Genomic DNA, 14,242 nt, shown 5'->3' with positions numbered 1-14,242 from the left:
TGGGGCTGCTTTCTCACAACAACTGAGTTGACTCATTGCAACAGACACGGCGTGGCCCACGAAGCCGGAAATATTTACCACCTGACCCTCCACAGACAAACATTCACCAATGCCTGGTCTAGGAGGAAGAACTCTGAATTCAGGCCAGCCTGGTTCAGCTATATCCTAGCTGGAAATGGCTCTCTGAAACTTGGCATCTTCATCTGGGATTAATCCTACTGTGTACACAGGAGAATTTGAAAGTATAGGTCTACAAATGTCCATGCATAACACATGGCATGAACCAAATTCTATAAATAACAGTTGTACTTGTTAAGTTCATATCAAGGTTTTTGTTCTGATCATATATCAAATTGTTAATTTCCCACTCTGTGTATTTTTTCCATTGCAGTCACCCAACAAGCCCACAATTCCCCAGGAGAAAATCCGACCCCTGACCAGTCTGGACCATCCTCAGAGTCCTTTTTATGATCCAGAGGGTGGATCCATCACTCAAGTAGCCAGAGTGGTCATCGAGAGAATCGCCCGGAAGGTACTGGGTTACAGCTCACCCTGGCCCAGACCCCTCCCATCAGGAGACTAGACCCCTTTCTGCTCTAGAGTCATGGGGTCCCTGGGATATTTAGGAAGTGGAATTCCTGGGCCTCTCAGAGTTTCTAGACGCAAATTATTCCTATGATATAAATAAGCAAAATGAACATGGAGGAATGATGTGACCAAATGATTTACTTCAGGTAACTAGTCTTCATGGTAAGTGCCATGATCAATTACTAATGTCTGCCATGGGCTTCCCTGGTGGTTCAGTCGGTGAAGAATCAGCCTGCAACGGGGAGGCGTGGGTTCGATCCTTGGGTTGAGAAGATTCCCCTGGAGGAGGGCATGGCAACCCATTCCAGTGTTTTTTGCCTGGAGAATCCCTGTGGACAGAGGAGCCTGGTGGGCTATAGTCCAAAGGGTGCAGAGCCAGACACGACCGAGCGACTAAGCACAGCTCACAGCCATGGGTCAGAAAGTGGGAGGTTGTGGCTTTACTGCCATTTCTTTTTTCAGTCAGATTGTAAAAGTTGGCCCACAACTCTGCCATGGCCTGGGATTTGTATACAGGGTGGGCATTCAATTTTATATCCTCCCTCATCTTTCTCCCATACAGTCCACTCTTTAATGAGAGCCCTCCAACTAAAATTCCTTTTGCAGGGGGAACAGTGCAATATTGTACCCGACAATGTCGATGATATTGTAGCAGACCTGGCTCCAGAGGAGAAAGATGAAGGTAAGCTGCCTTCCTTTGTTGCAGGTGGCAACATAAATTGGGAATAAAATGTAAACTATCTTTGGGGAAAGCTATTTGCTAACATATTTTTAAAGCCACAGAAAAACCCTTCGACTTGGTGATCCCTTTTTTAAGAAAGATCTTTGCTTGGGAGATAATCGAAGTAAGGCCAAGTCTAGGCAGAAAGTATCAGGGAAATGGCGAAGGCTTGACCCTGGAATATGAATTCAACAGTATCAGGCCTTTAAAGTGTCATGTAAATGGCATCCGCATCGGTTTCATGGGCCTCAGATGACTCTCTGCTATGATTCTCACACTAGCCTGTGAGGCAGGAGTGGGTCCAATCACTTCTGCAGCAAGGAAAGTCAGCCCAGACTAGAGTCAGGAGGCACTGGCCGAGCCCTGGCTTCAGCTCAGGGTATCTCATGGCATCTGGAGCTGAAGGAGCTGGGCACTCCTTCCTGGGTGAGAAGCCCACCTCTCCACGTTTCCTCAACTGTGAGACAGGGATGATAACAGAGCCTGCCTCCTAGGGCACTGTGGTAAGGAACTGATGGGATGAATGAAGTTCTTAGAATGATGTTGGCACACAGTAAGTGCTCAGTGAACACTGGCCATCCTTATTTGACACTGTGTGTGGGATCCTGGGAAGGTGAGCAACAACACAGAAAAAGCCTGTGTCCCCAAATTGCCCATGACATGCCTGCACCTGTGTGGAAACGCTGTCTGCCAAAGTGAGGGCTGGTGTTCGGGTGTTGAGGAGAAGGGACAGTAGGATAATCTTTCCTGACTATGAGGTTACTTCGACTTGTATTAGTGGGATGCCATAGTATCATGTTTGAAAGGAAGTGAACGGCTGCTTGCATCCCAGGAGTACCCCACCTCCCCGAGGCTGGTCGGCCAGCAGGGATTTTCTTGTCCCCACGTGAACCTGTCCAGGGGGAGGGCCAGTCACAGCTCCCACAGGCTCCCAGGGAAAACATCTCACATACTTTTCCCAGATGACACCCCCGAAACCTGCATCTACTCCAACTGGTCCCCGTGGTCCGCCTGCAGCTCCTCCACCTGCGACAAAGGCAAGAGGATGCGGCAGCGCATGCTGAAGGCGCAGCTGGACCTCAGCGTCCCCTGCCCTGACACCCAGGACTTCCAGCCTTGCATGGGCCCGGGCTGCAGTGACGAAGGTGAGGAGGCGCCCCCACCAGCGCGGCTGACAGCAGTTCAGGGAGAGAGGGTCCCCCCTGGCCATGCCGCGTCTCTGACCTGATCAGGTGGTGCCCCCGGTGGACACCGGGACCCTGATTAGATTGTCAGTGGGGACTGATTGCCTAGGGCGACCCTCGTCTCCAACAGTGTCTTGAGGGTCGTGAACACAGATGTCTCAGGACATCAAAAGAATTCTTGAGATTGACTGACCACCCCCAACCATGCAAGAAAACAGACACAAGACAGATTACATATAGTAAGCTGCCTGTTTCTGGACCTTGCCTCCAATTTCTTTTTAAGAAGCGGGTGAACATGTTGGCCAAGACTGAACCTAGATCCTTGCCCTAATTCTGTGTTATCCATGCACAGCCTGCCTCAGCCCAGGTCAGAGCCCTCACTTCCTTGCATCAGGGCCTTTGGACTGATCGTAGCAGTTCTTCCCTTGTAACTGGTCAAAGGTCAGGCTTTAAAAAGTCAGGCTTGAACTACACGCCTGTACCACCCATGTCATGCTGGCTGAAGCTATGACGCGTGCTAATTGCTGTGCAATCACTTTCCAAGGTACAATCCTCTCTCTGCCTGAACAGATCTGGACTCTGCTCTGATCTTAACTGTCTCGGAGGTGCAATGAGGCAGTAAGAAGGGATGGGTAGGCTGGGCTGGTTTATGGAAGGAAGAAAACCACTTCCAAGCTGAGGATAACTGAAGAGACCTTACTGCCCCCTGGCAGGTCGTTCACTTTCTGGCTCTTCCTGGGGCATGGTCTTAAACAACCTCTCCTGGATGCACTGCACAGTGGTTTACGGCTGTCTGTGCCCGGGACGAGGCATTTCAGAGGGGAGTGAACCCTGCATGCACAGGCAGGGTGCAAGTTGTGACAGCCCTAGCAATGCTGGAGGCACTTTCTCGTTCTTGGGGTTGAGGATGGCGGGGATGGGCAGATGGTCTGAGGCTTACAGCGGGAGCTGAGGTCTTAAAACCATCACCTCCAGAGGGGAGGAAGCCTGGTGGCTCCGAGGTGGTAATGATAGTTCTGAAAATGGCTGGGCTATGCCTGTTGTTGTTTGGTGGTATACAGCAGCAAATTTACCAACTATTTTTAATTGTACCGTTGGGTGGTGTTACATATACACACACACAATTATGCAACCATCACCGCCCTCCATCTCCAGAACTCTATCTCACAAAACAAACTCTAGGCCTATTAAACACCAACTCTCCAGCCCCCTGGCAACCATCATTCTGCTTTTAAAGAACTGAATATTCTAGTTATGTCATATAAGTGGAATCATACAGTATTTGTCTGACTGGTTTATTTCATTCAGCATAAGGGCCTCAGGTTCATCCTTGTTGACGCGTCAGAATTCCCCTGGGTCTGACGTGGGTTCCAGCTGTCTCCCAGCAGCACTGTCCAAGGTTCAGTAACAACATGCAGCCTTCACTCCTGTGTACATGTGACTGTGGATGTGTGCAAGCTGGCCTCACGCTGAGATTTCCATCCTTCTTTCTAGCTTCATCTCTCAGTGCCACACGCAACACACTCTGGACAGGTTGTTGCAAGAGCTAGTCCCTTCACCTTAAATACCGATATTCTCCACCCAACCAAAGGGCCCTCAGAGGTGCCCTCCTGTGTGAAATCTACCCCAGAACTCCAAGGAGCTTCTCCCCTTCCAATTCCCTGGGCTTACATCTGCTGTCATATTTTCAATACCTAGAATTATTGCCAGTTTATGTGCCCATCTCTTTCTGGAGAAGATGAAAATCCATACTATACACATCTTTTTAACCTCAGTCACCACATACCCCTAAGCAGTCAGTAAATTTCAATTGACACGAGTAAATGGATGGGTGGATGACTTCATATCCCTCATCCTTTTTCAGAACAAGCATATATCACCCTCTTATCCATCCAAACATCTTTCAAATGTATTGTCAACTAAAGGAGTAATCCCCAGTGCTCCATGCACCTGGAGAAAGCCATTTCCTTTAAAGAACAATTCCTGGTTTTAAAATGTGTGCCCTTTACGTTGGCTTCCATCCTCAGTTGCCCAAATCCCCCTGAATGCCGGCTGACCATGTAGATTTCTGCCCTTGGGGGAGCTTGCTGGGTGGGTCGCGCGAGTCCCAGCAGCGTGCCGCCGGGGCTGCAGCGTCCGCTCCGTGTTGCAGACGGCTCCACGTGCACCATGTCCGAGTGGATCACCTGGTCGCCCTGCAGCATCTCCTGCGGCACCGGCATGCGGTCCCGGGAGAGGTACGTGAAGCAGTTTCCGGAGGACGGCTCCGTGTGCACGCTGCCCACCGAGGAGACGGAGAAATGCACGGTCAACGAAGAGTGCTGTGAGTGGGGCGCCGGGCAGGGCGGGGCGAGGCGAGGTCTCAGGGGCTGAGGCCGCTGACACCACCCCGCCGGGCTCCCAGCTCCCAGCAGCTGCCTGACGACCGAGTGGGGCGAGTGGGACGAGTGCAGCGCCACCTGCGGGATGGGCACGAAGAAGCGGCATCGCATGGTCAAGATGAGCCCCGCGGACGGCTCCATGTGCAAGGCTGAGACATCTCAGGCAGAGAAGTGCATGATGCCTGAGTGCCGTGAGTGGGCGTGGGCGTGGCGGCGGTGGGGGAGAAGATGGAGGCTCCCAGCATTGTGTACCGCCGTCAAGGCTGCGCAGGTGCAGGGGGAAATACAGGCCCCCATCCTGGCAGGGCACTTCCCCTGTAAGATGAAAGCTATAGGTGTGTGGACATCACCCAGACCCACAGAGAGTGACCTCCTTTGAAGGAGCAATGCTGAGGAGGCAAGCTGGTGGCCTCTAGATAGCATTCACCTGTAACTATGTTTTATAGTATCTTTTCCAGCCGTTATACATGTAGACAGGTTGTACATCCCTGAGGTCATCAGAGACCCCCTCATTCTTGTTCTGTTAGACTTGCCTGTGGCCCCATAAAGCAATACATCTGCTCTACACACAAATGTCGTAGGCCTACACATCACTACAGAGATGTACACACGCACTCAAGTACATTCTAGGGATTTCAGCACCCAAGTGTCCAAAAACATCATTGAGCCCATATTTTACCGCATGGTTCTTTGGGCATGTGGGATGTTTGTCTCTAGTAAGACCCTATTTCAGACCCTCAGGGCGTTTCAAGTGGGCAAGTGTGTATTTGTATAACCGAGCCACATTATGAGCACCAGCTGGGCCAGGGGAGATGCAGGAGAATGACAAGAACAGTTGGTGGTTTGCTGAGCCACTCCTGGCTCCATAAACGTCACTTGGGTTATCTATCTAAACCCACTGGTCAATTTCACTTTACTCAAGGGGCCCGAGTGGGGGACAAAGGGTAGAGGGGCACCAGGTCAAAGAAAGCAAAGGAAGCCTGTTCTCAGCGGCAAACCCGGCTCTTGGTCTAGACACCATCCCATGCTTGCTGTCCCTGTGGTCCGAGTGGAGCGACTGCAGCGTGACCTGTGGGAAGGGCATGCGGACCCGCCAGCGGATGCTCAAGTCTCTGGCCGAACTCGGGGACTGTAACGAGGAGCTGGAGCAGGTGGAGAAGTGCATGCTGCCTGAATGCCGTAAGTCCTGGCGCTCCTGGGACCTGCCTCTCCTCCTCTTAGCCAGCCTAGGTCCTGCAGTATGCCTGCTGGCTGGGGAATCCCACTGCTGTCTACGAGACACCCAAACTGCTAAGTCTAAACAGGAGACTTAGATGGAAAATGGCACAGGTTCAATAAAACTTAATTTTGTAGTTCCCCACTCACCCCCCTCCCCCAATTTAGAGGCCAGTCTGACCCATGGGTTTTCCAAGTTTTTAAATTCTATTCCTCCCCACCCGTGACCGTTTTATTGACCCATGACCAGAAGGTGGACATTAAACCAGTGGTTCCCTGATATGAAAACAGGCCAGCAAGTAGAGCCCTCCCTCAAAAGTCCCATACCCACCCTCATCTATTCTCAAATCTCTATGACCAGCTCAATTTATTATCTAAGGAGAGAGCCCATTTTTCTGGTTAGTCTTCCCAGAGAACTTCTCTTCAGATGGTGGAAAGTCAGACTCGTTTGCTAGGATCTGTTTTTCTGGCTTCCTTTGAAATGCACTTGCAGCCTCTGTGCTTCCTCTCCCTGCAATTACTCAGGCTGCCTGTCCCTTACTGGCTATATAAATCTCAGCACATTATTTAGCAACCCTCTCCCTCATCTGCTCTGAGACTTAAACCATATAACTAGTACAAAGTGCTGAGCCCACCAAGGAAGTGTGAGCCTCCACTGCTGCTGCTGCTGCTAAGTCGCTTCAGTCATGTCCGACTCTGTGCGACCCCATAGATGGCAGCCCACCAGGCTCCCCCGTCCCTGGGATTCTCCAGGCAAGAACACTGGAGTGGGTTGCCATTTCCTTCTCCAATGCATGGAAGTGAAAAGTGAAAGTGAAGTCGCTCAGTCGTGTCTGACTCTCAGCGACCCCATGGACTGCAACCTACCAGGCTCCTCCGTCCATGGGATGGATTTTCCAGGCAAGAGTACTGGAGTGGGGTGCCATTGCCCTCTCCGGTGAGCTTCCACTAATGTTACATATTACAGTTTCTGAGCAGTTTTAACTAAAGTCATGTGTGGAGATGACCTAACCATTCAATTAAAGCCTCAGGCTTTTACTAAGATCGACCCCGAGTTCTACACAGTTCATTGGAGCTGGGGTTCTGGAATCTTCTGAGATGCTGTTACCAACTTAAACAAAACTCTATATCCACAGGGCCCAGTGAATGGAAGGAGAAGAAAAAGAACATTTATGGAACACTCACTGTAGGCCAGGAACTGGGCTGAGAGTATTACTTCACTCAATCCTCACAGCCCAGCAAGAAAAATATCGTTATCCCCATGTTGTAGATGGGAAAGCTGCCAGAGCTCCCACAGGGAGAGAAGGGCAGACCATGAACAAAATGAGTTCTTCCTAGATCCAGCCAGCCTGGCCCCCACTTTGCAGAGGCAGTGCAGTTTGGGATCATCTGCCTCCCTAGAAGACATCCTGAGAATCACTCAGAGGTGTTAGCTTTCCTCCACGTGTGTGAGATGCTGGCTTAATGAAAATTGGCTGGATCTTTTATCATGATAAGCCATGACACCACTTGCTCCTTCCTTCTTCCCTACTGAATTTCCTGTTTCTGACTCCTGTGTGTTTTGACGATCACCATATATAAGACCCAGGATGATGTGAGAACAAGAGACTCTGCCTGGCTCTTACTGCAAAAGTCACAGTGTCCTTAGTATTATTAGTCCACGGGGGTAAATGGCACCAGTGAGCTGTGCCTTCCCGCAGGGAATCAGGGTCTTTGGCTGTGGAAAGCTTGTCTGGGCCACCTGAGGCTAATTTGACAACACTCTAGAAGCTTAGAGAGAGCAAAAGGCTCCGAACTAATCTTCAAAGTCCCCTCAAAAGCCTTTTCAAATCATAAAGAGGGCACAGTATGTGGGTTTCAATTGGGGCACCAATTCTGCATCCATTGCTTACCAACCATGTGGGCTGGATAGTCAGTCTGTCTCCTAGAGCCTCAGTTTCTTCCTCTGTAAAAATGGGGTAACAGTATCTGCTTTGCATTTCCCAGAGGCTTGTGTCGAGATGTTCAAAGAAGAGTAAGTATCCAAATCTTGTTTCAGAGTGAGATACACTCATGCCCATCTGTGTCTTGCCAGCCATTGACTGTGAGCTCACAGAGTGGTCCCAATGGTCAGAATGTAACAAGTCATGTGGGAAAGGTCACATGATTCGAACCCGCATGATCCAAATGGAGCCCCAGTTTGGAGGCACACCCTGCCCAGAGACTGTACAGCGGAAAAAGTGCCGCATCCGGAAATGCCTCCGAAATCCATCCATCCAGAACCTGCGCTGGAGGGAGGCCCGAGAGAGTCGGAGGAGTGAACAGCTGAGGGAGGAGTCGGACGGGGACCAGTTTCCAGGTACTGCCAAGTGTGGGCTGGCGTTCAGGGAGATGTAAAAGAAGGGTGCTTCAAGGGATCAGGCGTTGTTATTGCAAAGGAACAGAGATACCCAAGAACAAGATACATTCAAGTGGTAAGTGGGCTCTAGAAGCACACACAGTATAGGGGGAGGCAGGAAACCAGGCCGCAGACAGAGGACAGGGACCAGGCCAGGAAAGGTCTACTGGTTGCTGAGGACTCGATCCTGCAGGCGAAGGTTTTAAGTAACTGATTGACTTTTAACAGGCCTGTGTTGAGTGGTCTGGAGGTGGCAAAAACGGAAGCACAAAGACTGGTTTAAATTTTCTCTGTAAACGAGGAGAGAGCTTATGTGTGTTCCTCCTTCAGTATAACCTAAGGAGTTCCAAAACTGAAAAAAAAAAAACAATCCCACTTAGGGCTTCACTGTGAATAAGCTGGTCCCAGCCAAGAGCGCAGTATCAGCAAAACAATGAAACAATAGCTGGGAACAGCTTTTTGTCTAATATCATTTCCATAGTCTAATATAAATATAAAATCAACAGCAAGTAGTGTCACTAGCAAAACAAAAAAGCTGAGAAATGTGCATTAAAATGACGTATGACATAACCACATCTATTTAGAATGCATTCCAGTATCGAATGACAAACTTCAACAATGCAAAATCCGCAATCATTTTCACACCAACCTAATATAGACAGTGCTATGGAAGTTTTTTTTTTTTTTTTCTAAATTACGATCTAACCTAATCTTGGGGTCAGGGATGTTTTCTTTGAGAAAGGAAAGTCTATTTACATGAGAAAAATAATCAATTATACCTGAGTTTACTTGACACTGGGGAAGCTAAGCAATTGGGAGAGCAAAGCATTAGAGGAAGTGGTTACTTGCTCCTTGGCTGGCTGCTGCATTAATGAGCCATCCAAAACAAATGAAATTTACAGGATTCTGTAGGGCAGTTACTTGGATTGATTTAGCTGGATGATTCCTGCGGGGTTTAGCTTAGGCTCATTTGAGTGGCTGCCATCGGTGGTGGCTCAGGTAGGGCTGGAAGGTCTAGAGTGGCCTCACCTGTGTTTCTGGGGCATCTGTCCACGTCGTCTCCCCAGCATAGCCTCGCTTGCTTACACTGTGGTGGAAAAGGTTCCCAAGGACTTTTTTTCAAGCCATGCTTGCTCGTGTTCCATTGGCCAAAAGCAAGTCATATAGACAAACCCAGATTCTAAGGGTGGAGGAGGAGACTCTGCTCCTTGATGGGGAAGAGCTGCAAAGTACTAATGGACCATTTTAACAGTCAATCACCTATAAGCTAACATATGTGATAAGAACTCTAATAACGTGATAAGAACTCAACAAATTACATACAAGATCAGAGAAGTCCAGACAACTACCTAGGTTTGACAGTTGTTTACTAGAGTTCAGTCTCCTTGTTCTTCCAGCTGTGTCTGCTGGCCTAACCAGGCCTTCTCATGCTTTCAGGCTGCAGGATGCGCCCTTGGACAGCCTGGTCAGAATGCACCAAACTGTGCGGAGGAGGGATCCAGGAACGCTACATGACTGTGAAGAAGAGGTTCAAAAGCTCCCAGTTTACCAGCTGCAAAGACAAGAAGGAGATCAGAGCGTGCAATGTCCATCCATGTTAACCAGGGTACACGTGTCCCAGGGCTGCACTCTAGACCCCCAGAGGCACCAATGGCTGGATTGTTTGTTTGCTTGTTTGTTTAAGGCAGTTTAAATCGTGTACACTAGTTTTCATTTCTGCAGGGTGGTCCGCCCAGTAGTCCTGTGGATGCCTGGGCCACCCTTCTGTACACTTCTTGGTGGGCACAGACAGGGGTGGGGGGGCCTCCCTCGTCCTTAGCCGGCCCTCCTCCAGCACAAGTGAGTAGTGTCAGTCACCTTTGCAGAACAGAACGTGTCCCTCTCGAGCATCCACCTGGGCGGCAGGACAGAGACCCCGGCCTCCCCAACATGGAGAGGCAGCTGTGCCCACCGCTGACCCTGCGCGTCAGTGCCAGGGCGCAGCAGCGGGGAGACTTTCCTGACTGGGTGGGAATGAGAGCAGATCCCCCTCATTCTTGCCTGTAGCCTGCTTGCTCTTGCAGCAAACTACTGTTTGCTTATATCTTCTCATTTAGTGGAACTTTAGGGTCCCTTGTGGAGTTTCCTCAGTCATCGACAGTTCTTGGGGAAAACAGCTGGCAAACATGAAGAGAAGAACTGATGTTGGGTGGCTTTCCTTCTTTCACTGAGAAATTCTGAATCCAGTATCTCAACCCCTAATACTGGTTCCTGATACTCCAAAGGAAAGAAATGATGGCTGCTTTTTAAAAAAATATAACCAGTTTTTACACCTGAGGTAAAACATACTGAGTCTAGAAATTATTATTCCCTTCTTTTGGGTTATTTTGGATATAATTCTCTTAGGAAGCCAGCCTTAGGAACCTTGTGATCCTAGATCCTTACTAGAACCACAGCAGCAAAACTGGCCTCTAGAGCAGCCCCAGGCTTGAGTTTTTCAAACCTTCCAACACAGACTTTTAAATCAGCAAACCAGTTTCTAACAAGAAAACCTTTTTTTCAGTTATGCAAACATTCTGCCGAGTTTGTCTGCAGCCCACCAAGCCATTCCTTCAACAAAAATACTATCTCAGAACTTAAAAGGGTTTTTGTAGTCATAAAATTTTGTATGTAGAGAGTGAGTTTCAGAGACCAAGACAAATCCAGGGAGAAAGGAATGTCACAGAATCAAGTTAGCAGAAAAATCTGGTGAGAAGTCAAACTTACGTAAATCAGCCCTCCACACCAAGGGTCTGGTCCTCTGACACAACCATAGGGAGGGTTATGGTTTTCCGTTCCCTTCCAAACACAAGCACACCAAATTCAGGGAGACTGACTACCAAGGATTAGTGTTAAAGGACATTTTACCAACTTAAGTCCATCAGCAGTTTCTACTCATTCATTTACTGTTAAAATTACTGTTCTGCTCCTATTGCAGGCCTTCTTTATCGTGCTTAATCCAAATATGTACCATGGATGAGATGCATACAATGCTTTGAATACACTACTTTAAGAATTTGCATTAAATACATCAGGATATTCCAAACACAACATTTTATATATATATATATATATATATATATATATATATATATATATATATATGCTACAGCCTTGAATCTGTACTGTTTTAACTACAAGAGAGACTATTCAATAAAAAACTCATTGGGTCTGTCTTTTGTGTTTTAAACTAATTCAGTGTTCAGAAGGTTGGGTCTTTTTTTACAATTGTAATCCATTTCAGTCATATTCAGTAAGAGATATGCCTTTTGCACCCTCATTCTAGAGGGACCACTATTCCCATTCCTGAGCTTTCTGGGGCTCTGAATTGTTCTCAACATTTTTTTTTTAATCCCTCAAGTGAATTGCTTTCTCCTCCCTTGTACAAAGCAGTACAAAATATAAAGAAATAAAGAGGTTTAATTTCTATTTGCACAAAAGAAAAAGCCCTAATATAGAATCTGCTTGCTTTTCCAACATTACTCTTAGCTATCTAAAAGTATCTTTCCTCCCAATCCATGAAAATCAAAGTTCCATATAGTGGCAATTCCTAAGTAACCTAAGGACAAGCCACCCTAGTATCTCATGTTCTTGTTTGGTCCCTATTTGGGTAAATTTTAATCCAAATTTTGGAGACTTAAAACCAGGCAACTGGTTAATGAATAAGAATGGGTAACATGTTTCTTGTTACATAAGTGTTAATTCTTTTTTGTTTGCAAGGGGGAATTTATATGAAACGTCAAATCTCTTTCTTACCAAAATCTTGTGTTAGGTGGTTTATAGTTTTTCTGGTTAACCAATCTTTTGGAAATAAAGACTTTTTACTACAAAATAAAATTTGTTTGGACTTCCACTTGAGATAGTAAACATAAGACACCCAGTAAAAATTGCCATACAAAGAAGAGCTATAATTGTGTATATTTTTATCAAGGCCAAACCACTCAGGCTTCAATTTACATCCACATTTTAAAATGAAAATAAGATCAGAGATATATTCCCCAAAGAGACATGGGATCACTCACCTGTCACCTTGACGATGCATTATTTGAAGATACTCTGTTGTAGCAAATAAAAATAAAGCCTGGGCTTCTTCAGACCCAGAACTGAAAAAATTTAAATGATGATGTGCTGTTTTTAATTTGGACTTTGTATATTAAGCATGTTTTAGACATAGTCAAGGTCTGTGTACTTCTTTCAGGAAGTAAGGACACACTATACATTCTCACATGACCACAATTCTCCAGAAACTTAATCCCGGTCAAGTCCACAGCTAAAACGTCACGACACAAAAATCTGCAATGTCAAATTACTTATGTGGCCTAACAAACAGCCCGCATGTTTCAGTTTAAAGGAGTTAAATATTAAACTGTACTAGGACTGTACAGCTGGCCCCTTTCCCCTCAGAGTTAAATATTTATGTCCTTAAGAAATGGACAGTATAGTCCAAATAAGATTATAAACATAAATGTTCAATCTCCAATTACAACACAGCATCAAGGAAGACAGACATTCTACTCTTTGGTGCTATTAATTTTCATAACTGAATGATTTCATTTTTCATCTTACTCAAAATAGGGAGAATGAATGAAAATAAAATAGTCCTTTCTGAAAAAGAGATGCTGTAACAAACTATAAATAGCAGCTGAATGCTAACAAGCATGAAGATAATTTTTCAATTTAAATCCTTTGAAATCTGTGAGCAAAAGATCTATACTAAAATGTCAAATTTAAATAACGGCATCCTTGCTCTAGACACTGTCAAGTGTGCTCTGTCAGGCAGAGGAAGCAGCCTGGGTTCAAACCACTGTGTTATTTTACCTTTTCTGGCCTCAGGCTTGGTAACAAGCTTTCTTACACTAAAGGATTTCTCTGCCTACCTCCACAATTTGCCAGTTTCCATCTTGATTAGAGCGAGTCCTGATGGTATCCTGGCAGGAAGGTCGCTGAACACCAGTTTTACCCCACCAGTCCCCCGCTCCCTTGTACACCAAGAAATGCCTGCTTTGTGCTGAAGCTGGCTTGAGTTGTATTTCTATCACTTAGGACTGAAAATGTCCTGGAAAAAAAATACAGATGCAAAACTTTCACCCATCAGAGAAAAATGCAGTTCCAGACTTTTCACTCAACATAATGTCCTAACAGGAGATAGCATTCATTATCACTTTCCCATATTGCTCTAAATTCTTCATAAATCTCAGAATATGTCCTTATCTTCTTCCTGGTTTTACAACTTACTGGTAACAGTTCTTATATTTTAATGGTACTCCTATTTAAGGTAATAATTTTCATAGTTTAAGTGTTCTGTGTTTGGACAACTTACTTCAAATATTAAGAATTTTAAGCATTAGAAGGGAATGGGAACAACAGCTTATTCAAGACTACTGATTACAACACTGAGAGTTTAAGAGTCCCTTTTGGCTAGTGTAAGCATGTCACTCCTATGGGGTGATCTTAACCTGGAAGTTACCAAGCCATCTAAGAACTCGGATGGGCCACTCACAAAAAATCCCTGGGTCTCCTGCTTCCTCACACACTGCGTTAGTGCCACTCCAAGAGAGACTGCAGCCTTAAAACATCCACAAACTGACCATTACCATCCTACGATGAAAAACAAGTTAAAAGCATTCAGAAACTTTTAATTTGACATTGCCATAATAGCCCAGAGTATGATTATGTTTCTGACAGTTCATATTTCGTATTTAGTAAACTGTATCGTTCCGGGCAATGGAGATTTAAAAAAAAAAAAAATTTTAACTGG

General features: G+C 46.4%; 1 protein-coding gene across 1 annotated transcript in view; it reads left to right on the top strand.

Moving 5' to 3' along the window:
• The window catches only part of SPON1 (spondin 1), a 301,416-nt gene extending 288,621 nt beyond the window's left edge, over window positions 1–12,795 (top strand). Inside the window, exons 9-16 of the mRNA XM_061147291.1 lie at window positions 392–532; window positions 1,195–1,270; window positions 2,272–2,454; window positions 4,646–4,816; window positions 4,898–5,065; window positions 5,889–6,053; window positions 8,164–8,427; window positions 9,904–12,795. Coding sequence (XP_061003274.1) covers window positions 392–532; window positions 1,195–1,270; window positions 2,272–2,454; window positions 4,646–4,816; window positions 4,898–5,065; window positions 5,889–6,053; window positions 8,164–8,427; window positions 9,904–10,067 — 1,332 coding nt within the window. The 3' untranslated portion in view covers window positions 10,068–12,795. The remainder of the gene's footprint in view (window positions 1–391; window positions 533–1,194; window positions 1,271–2,271; window positions 2,455–4,645; window positions 4,817–4,897; window positions 5,066–5,888; window positions 6,054–8,163; window positions 8,428–9,903) is intronic.
• The last annotated feature ends 1,447 nt before the right edge of the window (window positions 12,796–14,242 follow it).

The sequence above is a fragment of the Dama dama genome, chromosome 1 (assembly GCF_033118175.1).
Source record: "Dama dama isolate Ldn47 chromosome 1, ASM3311817v1, whole genome shotgun sequence".
Taxonomy (NCBI): Eukaryota; Metazoa; Chordata; class Mammalia; order Artiodactyla; family Cervidae; genus Dama; species Dama dama.
Note: the sequence above shows the minus strand (reverse complement) of the source record. Positions and strands in the feature narration are given on the sequence as shown.